This window comes from Ictalurus furcatus, chromosome 13, assembly GCF_023375685.1.
Source record: "Ictalurus furcatus strain D&B chromosome 13, Billie_1.0, whole genome shotgun sequence".
Lineage (NCBI taxonomy): Eukaryota > Metazoa > Chordata > Actinopteri > Siluriformes > Ictaluridae > Ictalurus > Ictalurus furcatus.
The window spans coordinates 19,877,768-19,896,995 of NC_071267.1; the positions used below are offsets into that span (position 1 = coordinate 19,877,768).

Consider the following 19,228-nt stretch of genomic DNA (forward strand, 5'->3'; position numbering starts at 1 on the left):
GCGAAGAAAAGAATTTCACTTTGCATATGTATATGTGATCAATAAAGACTCATTAACTTAGGCATGGCTCTGATGAATTTAGTATCAAAAATCTGATTTTGAGTTATGAAATTAACTTTCCTCATCTGGAGAACAGTTCGAATACATTTTGTCTGTAAACGAAACCAGACAAGTTTTCATCAATGTCTATTAGAATATCAGGGAGCATGATTAATATTTGATAATGCCTAGCTGGTGAGCTAGCATATCAGATTTCAAGATGGCTGTCTGTGTGCACAGAGGCTTAGTTGTTAACATGCTTGCCTCGAACCTCCAGGGTTGGGGGTTTAATTCCCACCTCTGCAATTTCCTCCAGGTACTCAGACTTCCTCCCCCAGTCCAAAGACATGCACCGTAGGCTGATTGGCATCTCTAAATTGTCTGTAGTGTGTGAGCGATTGTACCCTGCGATGGGTTGGCACACCGTCCAGGGTGTCCTCCGCCCTGTGCCCTAGTCCCTTGGGAGAGACTGTAGGCTTCATGTCGACCCTGTGTAGGATAGATATAGGATAGTGGTACAGAAAATGGATGGATGGATGACTGTGTGCTCTCAGCTATAGCAGTGTTACCAATGGCAAAAGTGTTTAAGCTGTTTAACATAAAATGTAAGAGATTCCACTTACTTCAAAAATGGTTTCCTTTCCACAAGAATGAATCATTAGTGTGACTACGTGAGTTCTTTACTGTGTAAAATAAGTAGCAAATATATAATTATCTCTCACAGACTTAATGAACTGAGTCAGCTGTAGCATTTCATTTGATATATCCTCAGATACGAACATGAAATTAACATTAACAAATGGTGTTTGTTTATTTATTCTGAATAATTAACAAACAAAGGTACTTATCATGGGTCAAAGAAAAGGAGCTTATTTTACTCATAAGATTTACCAAAAAATCTGACAAATGCTACAACTCTTAAATGGACCCACTCTCCCATACATCATCAATTATTCACAAGCCAATGATCAACTTTACCATATTTAAACACCAGGTGGCCTCGCTGCTCAAAGAAGCCAATATAAACCTTTTTTGTGTCTTTCAAAAAGCAGAGAGAGGCAGGCGTAAAAGAAACCCTTTTTTATTTTTAATACCATATATAATGCAACAATTGCATATCTTTGGCAAAAATAAACTTTATAAACATTTTATTAACAGAGGTTAGCTTACAAAACCAAAAGGTGGAAGTCTGTCAGACAGACATGGCAGACAAATGCAAGCAAACTGATTGGCAGCTCTGATTTAGTTGAGCATAACAATAATAATAATAATAATAATAATAATAATAATAATAATAAAAACAATGATCACTATGCTGCATCACAGAGAGAGAGGTCAGATATTCAGAAGTCAATATTCCTGTTTCAGGAGAAGCAATAGCTGCTTTTACAACCTTCAAATCTAACACTACAGCTCTGTCACTCTCCTCTAAACCTCCTCTAGTAATACTTGCATCCTGTTTTATCACTATGTACAAATTGAGGGCAAATTGGCAGCCTTGGCAGAAGTGTTTGGGCAGCAACGTCACAATGGCAACAATTAAAGTGATGCAATTAAATAGGGAAGAGTTAAAAGATCGCATCAGGAAATTTGCTGAATAGCTTCACAGGTACCACAGGACTAGTGAGCTCGCACACAGAGGACACGGGACGTGTCCGAATAGACTTTAGTAGCACCATAATACAACAGGCTCAGTTAGTTGCAGTAGCAGTTACCTGCCTGTCAGGTGCAATTGTTCCTGATTCGAGCTTAATTTAGCCATCACTAGAAAGAGAAAGTGGTATTTCACTTACTTAGGCAGTTAAAACTTGAACTCAACCTGAAACAATAATCAAAACTAAAAAAAAAAAAAAAAAATGATGAGGGTTGCAAAGATAGCAGTGATACCCCTGACGGTTTCATGAAAACATAAACCAACGTGCGAGTTTAGACAGAGAGTCTGAAAAGTCCAGTACTCATGCCAAACCCAGACCTGTTAGTAGAAGGTTCTGAGGATATCAGCTTCCTGTCTCATCAGTTTGGCTTCCTGTAGGTCCGTTCCCACGACTTCCTCATTTACAGAGCTGCAGAAAGGCAAGTGTTCCCCCCCCGTCCTTCCCACAGCCGCTTTTCTTCCAGAATCCACATTGTCTCCAGTTTCCTCTCGAGCCAGAGCAACCTTCTCGAGGTCATCTGCACAGCGGACGGCTACGTCCAAGCCTGAAGCACAAGCCCCATGCATACAGCTCCTACTAATGTCCTCTGAGAAGATTTATTTCGAAAAACCCTGCCTTCTGACTTCTTTCAGCACTCGTATTAAATCAGTCTGACAGCTAGAAGTCATGACGTGCATAATAGTGATGCTTGTAGAAAGGGGCTGCTGAAGAGAGAAAAAAAAACGTTTGTGGTTAAATCTGCCTCACTGCATTCTGTCCTATAGTTGCCTTAACGCTAAAGTGGCACACGTGTAAACGCATGTGGGGATTCATTCTGGATACGTAATGGCACGGGACTACACTTACTAGAGAGATAATCGTCGGATAAATACTGAAGTGAACGCAAAGAGCCACAGCTCCCCTTTCATGCTGTTCTCTCCACTACAATGATACTGCTCAGGGAGGTTGGGGTTAGGGCACTGATCCAATCAGGATGAAGAGGAGAGTCACACGGTTTTGACATCATAGCTACGAGTGCACGGGGCTTCAGGGGACACGTCATCTTTACCAGAAGAAATACAAAAAACAGCAGTACAAAAATAAAATAACTACAAGTATTTAGGTCAACTAATTATTGCATTTATCTTTGTATCATATTTCTTAACTGAAGTCTTATGATCCAAAATCAATGGCACTTTTATATCTTTTTTTTTTTTTTTCTTATCTAGCTTTTCGTCATTATACTGAAGCCCAAGCCACTTGTGAAAGTCATGCATTCATTCTCAAGATATATACATTTGTGTTGGTTTTTTTTTTTTAAGAGGTGGAAGCATGCAAATCTCCTCTGAGTTTTTCCCCCTCCCCAAAGTTCTCTTTTTTCTCCCCTCGAACTCTTAGTTGTGAATGTAAGTTGGTGGATGATTTGATTTGTTTGTTTTTTTTTCTTTCCTCCTAATCTTTTCTGTACAACAAAAGAAAGCATCAGTATGGCTTTTCTCTCCTGTGTTTGTGTTAGTATTGCCTGTTGGATGACATGACTGGAATATTTTGAGAGTGAGAGAAAAAAAAAAAAAAGGATCAATTTCAAACAAATGAACTTCAACCAGAGGAGAGAGGCCGGGAAAGGCCACAGGAACGAGTCACATAGTGAGGGGTGTGTAAAGGGAAATAAAGGGTGAGCCGGCTAAAGAACCAGGCTTCATTTCCTGTCCAACTTCCTACTCTTGCGTCTCGAGGCACCGAGACTGGTGCGAATGCCTGCTAGGTGCAGGAGCGAGCCGGCTGCTTCCTTCAACTCGTCATCCACCTCAGGCTTGGGATCATGTCTGGCCCTCTTTAATGGAGGGTGGTTACCATTTGCTCTCTCTTGTTGCCCGTGTGTGGCGGCGCTGGAACCCGTCGTTTGCCGAGGAGATGGAGATACGGGAACACTGCTGTAGTTGTGGTCCTGTTTTGGATCCCGGCTTACCACCACCAGATCCCTCCGGGAAAGATCGATCGGCCCCTCTTGCTCATCTGAGACAGAGAGATTATCAGAACAATGGATGAAAAGCTCATCCGGACCTCGAAAAAGGGAAATGAATACTTATAATAGACAAGTCTAAAACAAAACAAAAAAACAAAACAACAGATGCAAGACAAAACTAGAGGAGAGGAAATGACAGAAAGATGGATGACAGCTGTATAATGGCGCTCTCTTACATGGGTCAATGTTCTGCTCTGAGGCAGACTTTAACAGCATCATGGCAGTGGCAGCATCAAAATCACATTCTGGAGAAAAAAAAAAAGAAAAGAAAAGAAAAAAACATTGAATGGACACAGGTTTGACTGTCAGTCTTGGTTCATGTGTGTGTGTGTGTATGTGTGCGTGAATGAATGAGCCACTTTCAGCCAGAGTGATCCTTCATTACAAAAGCACCAGTGCCTTGGTTGTCAAGGTTACACAATACAGGCAAGAGATGGCATTTGCACTCGGTGTGGCCCAGCAGAGGATGAACGGAACAAAAGGAGCCGAGATGAGTGATCTGTTTAAATGTGTAATGATAGATTTGCTAATGGTGTGTGAAGGATATGACCCACTTTAAGTCCTTCAAAAGAGTAAGGATGCTCAGAGGCACTGTGGTTAAGTCCACTTACCCTTTAGAGAGTAGCCTTGCTCCAAGGAGAACAGGTGACAAGGAGGAGACGAGGCACTGCGGAGAACAGAGAGATGTTCATTAAGCGTCGTACTGGCACCGTAGCTTTCGGGCTGCACTCGATGAGCAAAAATAGCAGATTGTGATAATATCGCTAAACGTAACGAGCAAAATCTCCGTCTTGCAACAGCGTTGTACGTTGGGGTCCATTTCTGTGCAACCTAACGATCATCGCTGAACCAACTCGACCTTGAACCAGCCTGTTTTTATATGCTTACTACATGCCTTTTTAAACAAAACGCACGATCAGTACGATGACGACAGATGGGATTAAAACGAGGCTGCACTGCATGCTTGGCACAGCATCGTTTTTAAAAAACGCTACTAATACATGAACAACTACTTGAATGAATGAAAAAAAAACCCCAGACATTTAAAAAGAACGATTCCTAATCAAAAGATTGTGAAAACGGCAATTACTACATTTTAATGCGTAGAGGTTCTTTTGGATGGTTAATTGATCAAGATTTCTACAAGAAAGCTTTTGTTATATGGTTCTACCTAGAACCTCCATGCGTTTGCACAAAGAGGAAACTCGTAACGCTTCAAAGCCGTAGCTCGAACCTTTTCTTTCCTTAAGGTGTACAATAGAGATTCTAAAAGAATTCTTTAAAAGGTTTCAATTATTTTGACAGCGAGCCCCCTAAATTGTGGTTTGTTAACAGGCTTGTTAGGGTTCCTTAATATCAACATCCAGTATTAGAACAATTAAGAAAGGATAGAATTCATTAGAACAATTAAGAAAGGATATATTTTGGAGGTGTGTGATAAATGCAAGGAAAATAGGGTGTAGATTCATGCTGTTGCTATTTGTTCATCGTGAACGGACGACTGGATAAACGAACGGCTCGATCTAACGGCTACTGAGCCCTGATTTTAAAGCATACTGCTGAAGATGGTCACCTGGGAGGAGAGGCAGGTGGCGTGCAGAAAGCCTGAGCGCTTGGGAAGTGCTGTTTCTTCAGGGCTTGCATCAGCGTGGGCCGGAACTCAGGGTGAACACACCACAGAGAGCCTTTCCCATTGGCCTGAATTAAAGAGAAGGAAGGAGTAGAATGCCAAGAAATGAGCATGACTTCAGCAAGCTGTTTTCAGGAAGCACTACGAATACAGTCCTTTATGTGCTTACTCATATAACCACACTACACACACACACACACACACACACACACACACACACACACACACACACATTACGCAATACAGGAGTACACCTATTGTCTTTGTGTAGCATTTAGTCATACATAATAACCTATTTCTGCAAAAGCCCCAGAAGCTTGCTCGGGTAACATGGTGGAACAGCACAGAACTCTACTGTGTTTGCATGTGTGCATAGTTGCTTGTTTGTCTACATGTGTGTGTGTGTGTGTGTGTGTGTGTGTGCGCGCGCGTGCATTCTGGCTTGCGTACATAAAACCGGACTCATCACCTCTTTGTCTGAGGTGTGGCCCTGCAGGGTTAATATGACCTTGACTCAAATCATCAGCCGGGCTCATAAACAGGAAAGAGGAAACATCGCCATGGCAACAGACACCAGGCTGCGCCACGTGAAACCCACAGATTCACTCAGACACACACATTAACGTAACACATCACATCACCAAGCCATCTCGCTTTCCGCAGGTTGCACTGAGAAGAAATGGAGTCCTGACTGTAAACCTGCGCGATCAGTTATGTGGCCCTGCTCTCAAAAAAATTAAACCGACCCTCTTCTGTTCCAGCCGTGTTAGAAATGTGACGATCAGTGTGTTTCACAAGTCACCCAGACCCTGTGTTCATAAAAATGTACAATACAGCGTGGTAACGTTTGAACCAAATGCATTTACACTCATCTCTGGGTAGTCAAAGTGAAATAAGTTTGAAATGTGTTTGCTGCGTCAGGTGAAATATGCAAATGAGCTTGGCAGCCAACTTCCTGTGTCTTCACTGTTCTTTGCAAAAGACAGTTGTTGCATCAAAAAAAAAAAAACTCATTTCAAATTAAACAACCACATTTTCTTCTAAGGTTCAACTGCCAAAGTTTATCTGTTTAATGGAAGTCACGGACCATGTGCATTTCAAGTACAGTGCCCTCCATTAATATTGGCACCCTTGGTAAATATGAGCAAAGAATGCTGTGAAAAAGAAGTCTTTATTGTTTAACCTTTTGATATTTTGTTCAAAAGAATTCACAAAAATACTCTGCTCTCACGGATTTCAAACAATTGCAAACACAACACAGGTTTATCAAAAAAAATAATCTTTGTTAGATATAGGTGTGTGACAATTATTGGCACCGTTTTAGTCAATACTTTGTGCTACCTCCCTTTGCCAAGATAACAGCTCTGAGTCTTCTCCTATAATGCCTGATGAGGTTGGAGAATACACGGCAAGGGATCTGAGACCGTTCCTCCATACAGAATCTCTCCAGATCCTTCAAATTTCTAGGTCCCCGTTGGTGGACTCTCCTCTTCAGTTCATCCCACAGGTTTTCTATGGGTTTCAAGTCAGGAGACTGGGATGGACATGGCAGGACCTTGATTTTGTGGTCAGTAAACCATTTTTGTGTTGATTTTGATGGATGTTTTGGATCACTGTCCAGCTGGACCCAACCACGGCCCATTTTAAGCTTTCTGGCAGAGGCAGTCAGGTTTTCATTTAACTTCCATTGATATTTGATAGAGTCCATGATGCCATGTATCCTAGCAATATGTCCAGGTCCTCTGGCAGAAAAACAGCCCCAAAACATTAAAGAGCCTCCACCATATTTAACCGCGGGCATGAAGTACTTTTCCATATGCCTACCTCTCTGTGTGCGCCAAAACCACCTCTGGTGTTTATTGCCAAAAAGCTCTATTTTGGTTTCATCTGACCATAGAACACAATCCCATTTGAATTTCCAGTAGTGTCTGGCAAACTGAAGATGCTCGAGTTTGTTTTTGATGAGAGTAGAGGCTTTTTTCTTGAAACCCTTCCAAACAACTTGTGGTGATGTAGGTGACTTCGGATTGTAGTTTTGGAGACTTTCTGACCCCAAGACGCAACTAACTTCTGCAATTCTCCAGCTGTGATCCTTGGAGATTTTTTGGCCACTCGAACCATCCTCTTCACAGTGCGCTGAGACAATATAGACACACGTCCAATTCCAGGTTGATTCATAACATTTCCAATTACTTCTTAATTATTGCCCTGATGGTGGAAATGGGCATTCAGTGCTTGTGCATTGAATGCCCAAGCATCCAAGATTTTCTTATAGCCACTTCCCATTTTGTGAAGCTCAACAACCTTTTGCAGCACATCACAGCTATATTCCTTGGTCTTACCCGTTGTTATGAATGACTAAGGGAATTTGGTCTATGTGTTACCTCATGTTTATGCCCATTTAAAACAGGAAGTCATGGTTGAACAATTTCCTGTTCCTAGTCACCCAGGGGTACTAACGAATTTTAAAATATTAATGGGAATATACTTCAAATATATTTTTCTCATATGAATTCATGGGGTGCCAATAATTGTTGCACACCTATATTTAACAAAGATATATATATATTTTTTATAAACCTGTCTTAGTGTTTGCAATTGTTTAATATCCATGAGAGCAGAGGATTTTTGTGAACTTTTTGAACAAAAGATCAAAAGGTTAAACAATAAATACGATTTTCCACAGCATTCTTTCCTCATATTTTCCAAGGGTGCCAATATTAGTGGAGGGCACTGTAAGTACACGAGGCTTGCTCTAATAGGAAAACAATAAACGACTGTGTGATGAGGAGCAGAGTTACTGTTACCACCTGAAGCTGATTATTTTCCAATAACAGCACAACAAAGCATTTTATTGCTCTTGCACCATGGTGATTTGCTAACCGATTAATAATTAATCATTAGCCAATTTGTATTCATTACTGGATCACACATCATCCTTTTTCCCATTTATAGTCATGTTTAACGTCTGAGAAATAACCTAGTTCTTGTTATCACTTATATTATAGCATTTTTTGGTGCATCACACTTGAAATTCAAAAGACAAAAAAAAAATTCCAGTTTGTCATGTTACCAAAAAACAACTAAATCATTAAAGTTTCATCTTTGATTCAGCATTAAGTTAAAGCTTTATCCGGACTCTTACAAAGTACAAGACATTGGAGACTCCTTCCAAAAATGTTAGATAAACATCTCCTCAAAGAAAAGTTCAACATATCTTTTTTATATCTGGTTATGTGAAATGTCCATCAAACAAGTCCATGTGCAAGGTGTTACTATAGAAGTCACAACACGTGCATTAATAGAACCCTTGGAAATGGCACTACTTTCTGAGCTGCTGCTGTAAAAAAAAAAAAAAAAAAAAAATCAACAACACGTTCTGACCAATCAGACTAGAGCATTCAACAGCACTGTGGTGGTATTATGCAATGTTTTCATAGGTAATGTGTTTTTGTCAGATTTGGTTCAAGGAGACGGATATTTTTTCACACTGGCCAAAATGTATCTCTAACCTCCTGATGTGGTTTTAGTGACCAGATTCAAATCGGTGTCTCTATATCTGCATTATTACCTTTACAATCCTTTTCTGATATAATCCTGATACTCAAGACTATAAGATATATTTTTCTCATATGAATTCATATGGGTGGCAATAATTGTTGCACACCTATATGTAACAATGATATATTTTTTATAAACTGGTCTTGTGTTTGCAATTGTTTGATTTGCATGAGAGCAGAGTATTTTTGTGAATTTTTTTAACAAAAGATCACAAGGTTAAACAATAAAGACAATTTTTCACAGCCTTCTTTATTCATATTTACCAAGGGTGCCAATATTAGTGGAGGACACTGTATATCTGTCTCTGAAACAGCAGCGTTCAGGTGTCCTTACCTTCCCCAGACCGCGCTCCACCTTGCGGAAGCACTTGTTCAGAGACAGGTTGTGCCGCACCGAGTTCTTCCAGCCAGTGGGAGCGCTGGAGAAGTACGGGAAGTGTTCCAGGATCCAGCCATAGATGTCCTTTACAGGTAGAGATTTACTGGGAGACTGTTCAATAGCCATGTAGATCAGAAGAGAGAAGGAAAACGGAGGCTTGGATTTGAGGGGATCCCGTTCGCTGCCCGGACTCCCAGACGAGACAGAAGAAGAGGAGGACGAGGACAGACTGTGTCCACGCGGAGAGCCCATACTGCCCTCAATGTCAAACAAAGGCCCGCTGCAAGACTGCGCATCTCCCAGTGTGAAGTTTTGCAGCAGGTTCTCGTGGAGCCAGTTCAGATTGGTCAGCTCCTCATCCTCGGGTTCGAGCCCAGACCTGCTCACAGCCCCGGAGGGACCGATCCTGTCCAGACTAGTGGCTAGAGGGCTGGAGGCGCTTTCTGCTTCTGGGAGAGTTCCTGCTCCACACATACCCTGAGATCCTGGAGACTCTGCTTTCTTATCTGGAGACATCCCGATTATCGGACCCATCAAACTTGGAGGGTCTATGGAGAGAAGAGGAAAGGGAAAAGAAGACAGAAAGAGGTGTTTGTTATTAAGATTCAGTTTTACAGAGCAAAGGACCTAAAAGCCACTCACAGGTCTGCTATGGTTTGTATATTAAATCATTACTCCTTTAAATAAATAAATCTACAATTCCTGAAGCTTAGTTTTGATGTAAATTAGTTTTGATCATATCATGATTATGTGCACTGGGATTATTAACAGTTCTCTTTTTCACAATCGTGTTATAATTTGACAACCCTAACTGAGAGGTCTGAATATAGCATTAATTTATTTCCATGTGGTCCACTATAGCAATACAGACAGAACTATAACCACAGATCGTATAACAGAAGCGTGAACAAGAAACTGGGTCTGGAATTAGAGACAATCCAAACTTTTATTAATAAAATCTTTTAGTATTTTGCATTGCGGCATCAATAACACACGGTCCCCGGTTAGTTCCACAACTTGGCTAACTATCCCTGCGGTGTTCTCGTAAGTTCTCCCCGTGTCTGTGTGGGTTTACCGTTTTCTTCCGGTAGATGGATTCGTAGTGCTTAACTGTCCCTAGGTGTGAACGTGTATGCACAGAGCCTTGAGATGATCTGCTGTCCCATACAAAGTGTAATCGAGTTCCCAGGGAACCACCGTGAAAAGATACTGGAGATGAAAGGATGATAAAATGGCGGTTGTTCTCGTAGAGGCTGGCCAATGATGTGAGGAACCACATAGTGATTTGTCATGCAAAACGTTAGTGTCTGATTTGAGACACTACAAGTCAGGAACACAGTACACACAAGTCGAGTACTCCGTATACAGTCTATAGTGAATAGTTCAAGTTCAAGTGGTTTTATTGTCATTTCAGCCATATACAGTTGGTACAGTACACAGTGAAACGAAACAACGTTCCTCTAGGACCATGGTGCTACATAAATCAACACACTAACCACATGAGACACAGAACTAATAAGATCCACAAACATTCTACATAAAGTGCACGTGCAGACGTGTGCGAATAACACAGGACAGTACAGTACTACTAAGACAGGAAAATAGGCACAGTAAGTGACAGTGTAGCGCCGAACAGTACAAGGTTTGAGACACAAATCTAGTCAGTCTCAAGCCTCAAAGCAAAACGCAGGCTGCAGTAAGAATGTGTGTTGTGTAGGGAAGGGCGATATGGACTTAAAACTATATCGCAATATTTTCGGGTATATATTGCGATAACGATATCAGTGATGATATAAATATAGTACCGTGCACCACTGCTTTTGGCTACAAGTGATAGCCGTGATCTTGAGAGCCTCAGAAACACAAACATTGATCTAAAAGTAAACTGATTTTCTGTAACCGAACCAGTTCCAGATTGTAGAGATACAGTAGCTCCTTGTTTAGCGATAAACTCCTCATCAGCTTCACGTCCGCCTTCCACCGTACTTGTTTTCGCTCGGGTCGCAGACCGTCGCTCACAGAAATCCATCAACAACTAGGCTTTATCGTTATTATCGCGGGAAGTTTAATTCTCATTGTGGGGAGAATTTCTACTGGCGTATCGCAAACGATAAGATATCACCCATCCTAGTGTTGTGCATCATTCCTCTTTGGTGTTAGTTAAGTGTTCAGTCCACCGCCATCCAAACTCTCGCTTACTTTTAAATAGTATCAAATCTGTATCATGAGCTTTGTTTTCTCAGAGGGCCGGTGAGAAACGTCGCCATGTAGATCAGCACACGTGCAGAATCTATGCAAAAAATAAATAAAATACATGCCTTATGCCTTGCCCAGTTTGTTGATTTAAGCTTATACAACTTTAATGTTTTTATTTGTATTATTAATGATTCATTAGGCTTCCTATAGACGTAGCTACCATCAGTCATCCATCTGATCCTCGACTTCCCCTTGCTTATCCCTTTCCCACTCCTTTCGTAAGTGAATTGAAAGACTCTTGAAAGGATCCTCGGCACAATGTTAAGGGCCTCTTAGGACTCTTCTCAAATGTCTGAAAAGAACCCTGATCGTCGCCATCAGCTTAAAAATTGCTCTGGAACAGCAACGGCCTTCGCCAATCTAACCGCCATAGAAACACAGCGCAAGCCACTGCTCTTGGATCCAGAGCTCAATAATGCCGTCCGTGAACAGAAGTGACAGAGAAGGACAAAGAGACGCGAGAGACAGACGGCCTGGAGGAACAGGAAGCCCCGAGAGTCCTGGCGACCAATCAGAGCGGTGCCTAGATGCAGGCTAAATGGCTTCCACTGATGGACGGCCACGGAAATCACGCCGAATACACTGATGAATAAATAATCAGCTCAAGCGAATAGGATCTGGCTGGTAGTCTGGGGGAGAGTGACTGCTTCTCTCTCTTGCTACTACCACTCAAATGAGGCACTGCCATGGAAACCATACAGCTCGTCGATAAATAAATAATCACCTAAAGTGCTGCTCTGAATCACACGCTCTCCTACCTATCTCCATGCCTCTCTCTCGCTCTTTCAGGAAAGTGGTTTGAAGGGGGAGGGCAGCTTGTTCCTCTTTCATGACTTTTTGTCCCTCACACTACAGACGCAAGTCAGAAACCTCTTCCTGTTTGCCTGAGGAACTCCTCTTGTTGACAAAAATCATCAGTTCAGTTTCAATAGAATACAGGAAAACTGTTTACTGAAACCTGAGACCGAGACGTTTAGAATCTCAACCCGGGGCGGGGGCGGGGGGGGGGGGTTGTGTGTGGACGCTTTAAAATGTCATTCTTTGCTATGAAAGGCCCGTACGAGCAGGTTATCCGGAGCATGTTTGAAACAGCTCATGTCAGTTCGTCTGCTAGCCCTGCGCTCTGCTCTCGTCCCTGCATCGCACACGCTCTTATTAACCTCTATTAGCAAGACAAAGCCAAACTGCTCCAGCAAGCTCATCAGCACATCGACGAGCTCATCATCCTCGGAAAGAAACAATGCTAATGACGCCGTTCAACGGCTCTCAGCCACTTCAAACACAAACACAGACAATGTCTATGGGTGGAGCAGCTGCAAAACACACACACACACACACACACACACACACACAGGCACACCTTCATTTGAATGGCCAATGTATGGCATGGAATTTTCCAACAAACACAATAACAAGGCTGTCTTGCTAATTAGCAAGGCTTTGCTGTTTCTCTTGCGACTATAAATAAGAAATGTTGTGAAAGATAAGTCACTTAGTTTCTTCCTGTCTCACAATAATAATGAAAGTAGAGTCCTAGTATATCAGGAGGTATCACTTCCCCAAAGAGACAGCAACATACCTTTTAACAGAGATGAATTTTCTAAAAATAACCACCATTTCCCTTATCGTCATCCAGCTCTGGCGGCCTAATTTCCATCAGCGTTTAAGGGATTCATTTGCCGCTGAACTGCCTCTGCGCTGTGAAAAGTTATTCACGAATGGGAAAGCAAGAGCTTTTCGGGCTCACAAAAGCGTGGTGATGAGGAAAGCCTAATAATCGGATAATAATCTATATGTATACGCGTATTGCCGGAGAGTTATAAATAAATGAAGTGGAGGGTGAGTTATGGAAATCGAATTAATATTTCAAAAGCCAATCTATGCGGGACACCAATAGGAACGTCGGGAGGATGTTTTGCTGAGAGAGACAGAACTGAAACTCGCCGAGATGTTAATGACTTGTTAAACTTGGACAAGAAACGCTCCGGTCGCTTTTTAGTGTAAAGTTGACGCCTAAACACCTCTTCACGTGTGCACTTTGACTTTGGTTGGGAAGGAAACAGTTTCAGTTCTGAATTTAAAACCAGGGTGAATTTATTCCGACTGAATAAAAACGTAAGCGCAATGTGCACCGCGTGGAACGGCATGCGTAATCAGCTCTCCTCGACTAATACATCACTGTCAGAAACTCTCACAGAGACCATTTTCTGTCTTGCGCTTATAATGTTCTTATGGCAGTCAGATCAGGAGTGAGTCAGCAGCTCCCGGAGTTTCTGAGGCGTTTTGGAAGACTTGATCTGACTCAGCAGGACAGTCACCTAGCCTCATTACACAGCAGTCGGAGACTAATAACTACCGATTATACGAAAACTTCCTCATCAAAAAAAAAAAAAAAACACATCCTGGATTCAGATATTTTTACTTACAAAGGTCTCTGATGCTGTGAGAAAACAACTCGAGCTTCCAGACCTAGTTTTCTTGTGATACTTTAAACCGTTTCTGACTCTGAAACTCCTTAATGGTGTTAGAAACTCACCGCCTTGTGTAGCATGAAGTCTCGGCCTCTAATTTGTTTAGCATCCCATTTTGAGCACCATGTGGTCGTGCTTCAATGCCCACGCTTCCTAGACTCGGACATAAAGTGTTATGGAATCTGCAAAGCTGTAATCCTAAACCTCATAGACGTTGCATCAATGTGGCTCGGGTTTCTATTCTGAGCAAGCTGGACATTAAAAAAAGAAAAACATCGATTGAATTCAAAACCCGAAACAAGAGTGTGTTATTCAGCTCGCAGATTAGGTTTTAACAAAAGGTAGAACTTTAAAATGGACTCTAAAGATTTTGTCTTCGTTCGTGAATTCTCTAATTACTGAAATATACTTGTAGAGAATATGTAGCTTATACCATAACTCACAGCATTATTGTGATAAACAAAGTATGGTTTGTTTGATAAACAAACCGACTGCTACTGCAGTTAGCTTGCAGTTCAAAGACAGCATTGTTGGCTAGCAACTATCATCCACTTTATCAATTAGACACTGAACAAACTATTTCGCTAGACCTTTTGAGTTGTATGTGTTTACGCACACAGTCCACATGGTCCTTGTGCATTCTGTCGCCTCAGCACACCGCCTGCTCCTCGTCCCGTGTCACCCTCACACCCTGCCATCTCAATTAAACACACCCAGTTCATTCAGGCAGGAGTGACCCACACAAAGGAGGCCATTGTGAGCAGGGTGACACGGGGGGCTGCGGCTCTTCGCATCAAGGCAGCGCTCGACATTTGCATGGCCATCAATAGGCAGAGAGGCCCTGGGTTCAGAGGCAAAACCTAAATCTTTCAGGAGGAAAAAGTGGGATGGCAGAGAAAGTGAGCAGGGTTGAAGATGGAGGACTCGAGGCTGGCTTGAGGCAGGATGGGAGTGGGGGCTGGGAGTGCGCTCTGGCCGTGGGTCGCATTTGCAAATGAAATCCAGAGCAGCGCCTCCATTTGATTACCACGCCCCGGTGTCATGGCGCAACCATGGCAACCCAAGCGTCCCGGCCTCCCGGGGACGCCAGACTGCATCTCCCGTCCCATCGCTGAGGGCATGGCGAACAAAAAGAGGCGAACTGCACATGAGAAATATGTGCAGATGGGCCATAACAAGAAGATGGGAGGAGGAGGAGGAAGGGGGAAACGCCAAACAAAGGCACGGTCGTTAGTTCAGAACAGGGACACAAGTCGGGCCTGCTTGCTCAATGGTACCGTTTGGAAACCTGGTGCACCCAGTTAGACACCATGCTAGGGTTTTAAAAAGACACTCGCTTTGGGTCTTGACAGTCAAGGAGGTCAAAGATTACGGTATTTTGCACCGTTAAAAATGGCTCCATTTGATCGAGAGCATGACCGGTGTAACAATACTCAAAGAGCACAGTTAAAGCCAGTCTTCTAGAAAAGACTACTAAAACAACCGTCTGCATTTTCTTACTCTATGAAAGAACACTTCCATGCAAGGAAAAGCCAGAACATATCCGTCTTTGTGCAAGTCATAATGAGGCTAATTAATTTCCCAGGCTAGTGTCAGGAGAGCGGCAATAAGCAAGGGATCATTTGCTGTGCCCTACAAGAGCCCTCCAGAGAGTGACACTAAAGAGACAACCATCGCACCATTCAGTAATCCAGCGTGGCAGAAAACACAGTGGACGAATCCCGCTCTGAAAGCAAGAGCTAACATGACCTGAATCACAAAATATAACCCCTCTAACAGAGGCTGTTGAATATCTTCCAACTCCTGAGCTGTGACAGATGGTCAAACGTAAACGCAACTTCTGGTGATCAAGCAAACTAAAACTTGCGTCTGATCCGAGCAGGGATGCAACACGATATATGATGTCCCTCTGGTTTAAAAAAAAAAAAAACAACAAAACTCAAAACGACCAAAATTAACCACCTGTAAAAATTCACGCGTACCTTCGTCCACTTCGTCTCATATACTGTTGTAGTAGAAGTTTTTCGTCAAACCGACAATAGGGTTAATACGAGCTGAAAATGTATAATCCTGTCATATCATGACGGCATTTGTAGACTGGAGGTTCACATGTTTGTTTGTTTGTTTTTTTTAAACCATGTATAGATATTTTTCTTTCGTTGACAATATCCTACAGTTCAACCACCAAGTACGACCCCAGCACTGACAAAAGAGTTGTTCAGCACCATGATGATCACGTCACCTAAACAACACTGGACTATTATCTACAAGCTGTGCATGACTGACTGTTGTGTGTTTACAGTGTGAGGCGTTGAAGTAGATACTCTTTCAGGCATGAAACCAGAACTAAATGACATGATCATGTGACAGAAGCGACTCGTCATGGGTCCCTCCCTTTTCTCTTGTTTCTGAGCACTCTCTCTCTCTTGCTATCTCTCAGACCACGTGTCAGTGTCACTCACTCACTCACAGGCAGAATGCAGCCTGTACCGGAAATGCCGCCTGAACGACGGTGGCGTCGAGTGCACAATGTGTTAATGTGTCTTTATCAGACATATCTTAGGTTTGAAACGCCACGTACTTTTACACTCACACACCAAATAACCCTAAGCAGAGTTTGAGTACCAAGAGCAGCTCCTCACTCAGTGCTCCCTAATTACACACACTTTACACAGCTCCTGAGTTAATTCCCAGCACTAAAAAAACAAACAAAAAAAACAATTTATTACTGTAACATTCACTCAAAAGTCATGAATATTTCATTTCACGCTGAAAACTTTTATTCTCATAGTTTCAGGTGACCTAAAAGTTCTGTGAAACACGTCCACGTTTCGAAGCAGTAGATCATCTCGCGAAGTGTTCAACAACCCACATGTTTCCGAGTGTTGCTTAAATATTTAACGTGAAATAAACAGCTCGTCCAAAGTCAGCTAGGCTAGCTAACATAGCACTGGAGCTAATGCGCCTCTGAGCAGCCTCGCTTAGAAATGCTTGCTCTTCGTTTCCCTGAAACTATGTACTCCCGAGAGCTAATTTTAACTCGTGTTTGTTAACATTATTTGTTGGAATAATGACGCTGTTAAACGAGGTTTTACAAGCGGGGCGGTTGAACGCGTTGTGTAAGCTGAAAGGCGAAATGCGTGCGTTCCTCTGATTCAACTTAGTTAGCTAGCCGGATCACATGGTCCGAAACAATTCGTCAGACTGGTTTTTCCCTCCTCATGGCGAAACAAAAACAAGTCAAATAAAACCGAGTTAAATGATATTTATAATAATAATTAAACCAGACACTCGACAGTGAAACTATGTCGAGTAAATATCCAGTCTATTAAACAGTCGAGGTGAATTAAATTAAGGGCAGAGACAGGGACTGAGACAGGGGACTGAGGTGTTTTTATTGCCCCGGAATTTTACATGACACGTTACAATATCATTCTACAGCCCGGTTATGTAAATGTTCTTTAGTTCCGCCCTTTCTCAAACATTTATCGGGTTATTAAGTGAAAAAGACACTGACTTACACTCGTGCATACTAAGGTCGTTTCGGACTCCACAGCTCCGGTGTGTTTCATGCAGTTGCCTTTTCTCCGCTGTAGCTACTGTGTCAAAAGATCAGCAGCTGCTTCCTCCATCCGCGCGCACACAGATCACGCCGCACAGCAACGCTACCGTACCCCCCCGACCGTCGCCATAGCAACACGGTGCTTCCAGCCAATCAGAGCGGAGCTCTCCGATATCCCCTGACAACTGCCGCAGCGCACAGTAGCCTTTTTTTTCTTTTTTTTCTTTTTTTTTAGCAAACCTAAGCAATTGCGCTGTTCACAGTTCATTCCTATATTTACACCACGTGTTGCCTATCAGTTGCATTTTCTTCTCTGTGCACCAACAACGTCACCCGATATAATATATATATATATATATATATATATATATATATATATTTAATAATTTCTTCATATCATCAGAGCTGATATGACACACGCAGGCGCGCGCGCGCTCTGTATTAATACGTATGCAATTAAAAATAGCACCATGTGACGTCACGCGCTCGATCCCCAACGAGCCATCATCCCCGGCGTGTATGGTTGCTTTAAAATTCAAAATCTCCGAGGGAACGTTGAGAAAGAGAAAAAAAAAGAAAAAAAAGAAAAGAAAAACGAGGTCAGATAGTCGTGACGTCATTTGGCGGGGGAAGTCCTGGAGGCGGATCCTGAAAAAGGAATGTCGCGCGGTGAAGTAAGAACAAGCGTTTCACTGCTGTTTACCCGATCACATTCACGGAAGTGTGGTATCTGATTATAATGGCTCAGGCTACAGACTGAAATAACAATACAGACACCAGTAATTATCTCCTCTTCAGCCCTGTCATTTAGAGCACAACTCGATATCAAAGTCCATATAAAAGCAGACAAGTTGAACCCATATGTCACCATGTCAGAAATGTAACATGACTTCATAAGAAGTACTTTCACTTTAAACACCAACAGATCCAGTAATCTTGACGTGTCCTTCCTCCGTCTTCTGAATAAACACAATGGCCATTTTATCACGTAAGTCACATTGTATTGTATACAATTATTGACTGTATCCCCACTTCGCTAAGTGTTTAAAGTCCATTTAGGAATTAGCTAAGTGTTGGCCAGGGCCATGCTAGTGTGAATTCTGGCCAGCCCATGCTTATTATTATTACTAGTAGTAGTAATAGTAATAGAAGTAGTAGTAGTATTTGTAATATTAGTAATAGTATTAATAGTACTAGTACTACTAGAAATAGTACTAATAGTAATAGTAGTAGTAGTAATAGTAATGCTAGTAGTAGAAGTAGTAATAATAGTAATAGTAGTAGTAAAAGCGCTATAAAAATAAAATTGAATTGAATTGAATTGAATAGTAAAGGTCTGGTTACGACCCAGTGTAGCCCATTTATTCCTAAACACAGTCTGCCACATACTCTAACATTCTACCCCGTCCATAGGACCACCACTGATCGAATTTTATTTGGCACAGCAGTGACACTGACATGGTAGCTGGGCATTAGTGTTGTACTGGTATGTATGTATCAGGCGCGCCAGCATTGCTGGGATTTTTAAACACCTTACTATCACTGCTGGGCTGAGAAACAGTCCACCAACTGAATATATCCAGCCAAAAGAAGTGCTTTTGTCACAAACAAACACAAATGAAGGGCCAAAATCACAATATGGAAAAATTGTGTACCCTCAAGATGAAGTCT

At 42.1% G+C, this 19,228-nt stretch overlaps 1 protein-coding gene across 2 annotated transcripts; it reads right to left on the bottom strand.

The window, feature by feature from the left end:
- Positions 1–1,104: 1,104 nt before the first annotated feature.
- On the bottom strand, positions 1,105–17,890 carry foxn2b (forkhead box N2b). 2 transcript variants are annotated; one of them, XR_008387452.1, is made up of 7 exons: positions 17,517–17,890; positions 9,224–9,816; positions 5,273–5,397; positions 4,311–4,366; positions 3,876–3,944; positions 2,541–3,689; positions 1,105–2,398 (listed from the first exon to the last, which is right to left on the bottom strand). XR_008387452.1 is itself a non-coding variant. In XM_053639086.1 (6 exons), the coding sequence occupies exons 1-6, from the start codon at positions 17,524–17,526 to the stop codon at positions 3,373–3,375; spliced, it is 1,170 nt and encodes a 389-aa protein (XP_053495061.1). In that variant the 5' UTR covers positions 17,527–17,890; the 3' UTR covers positions 1,105–3,372. The 2 variants fall into 2 exon arrangements, 1 of the variants encoding a protein (XP_053495061.1); XM_053639086.1 differs by having other exon boundaries at positions 1,105–3,689.
- Between the last annotated feature and the right edge of the window lie 1,338 nt (positions 17,891–19,228).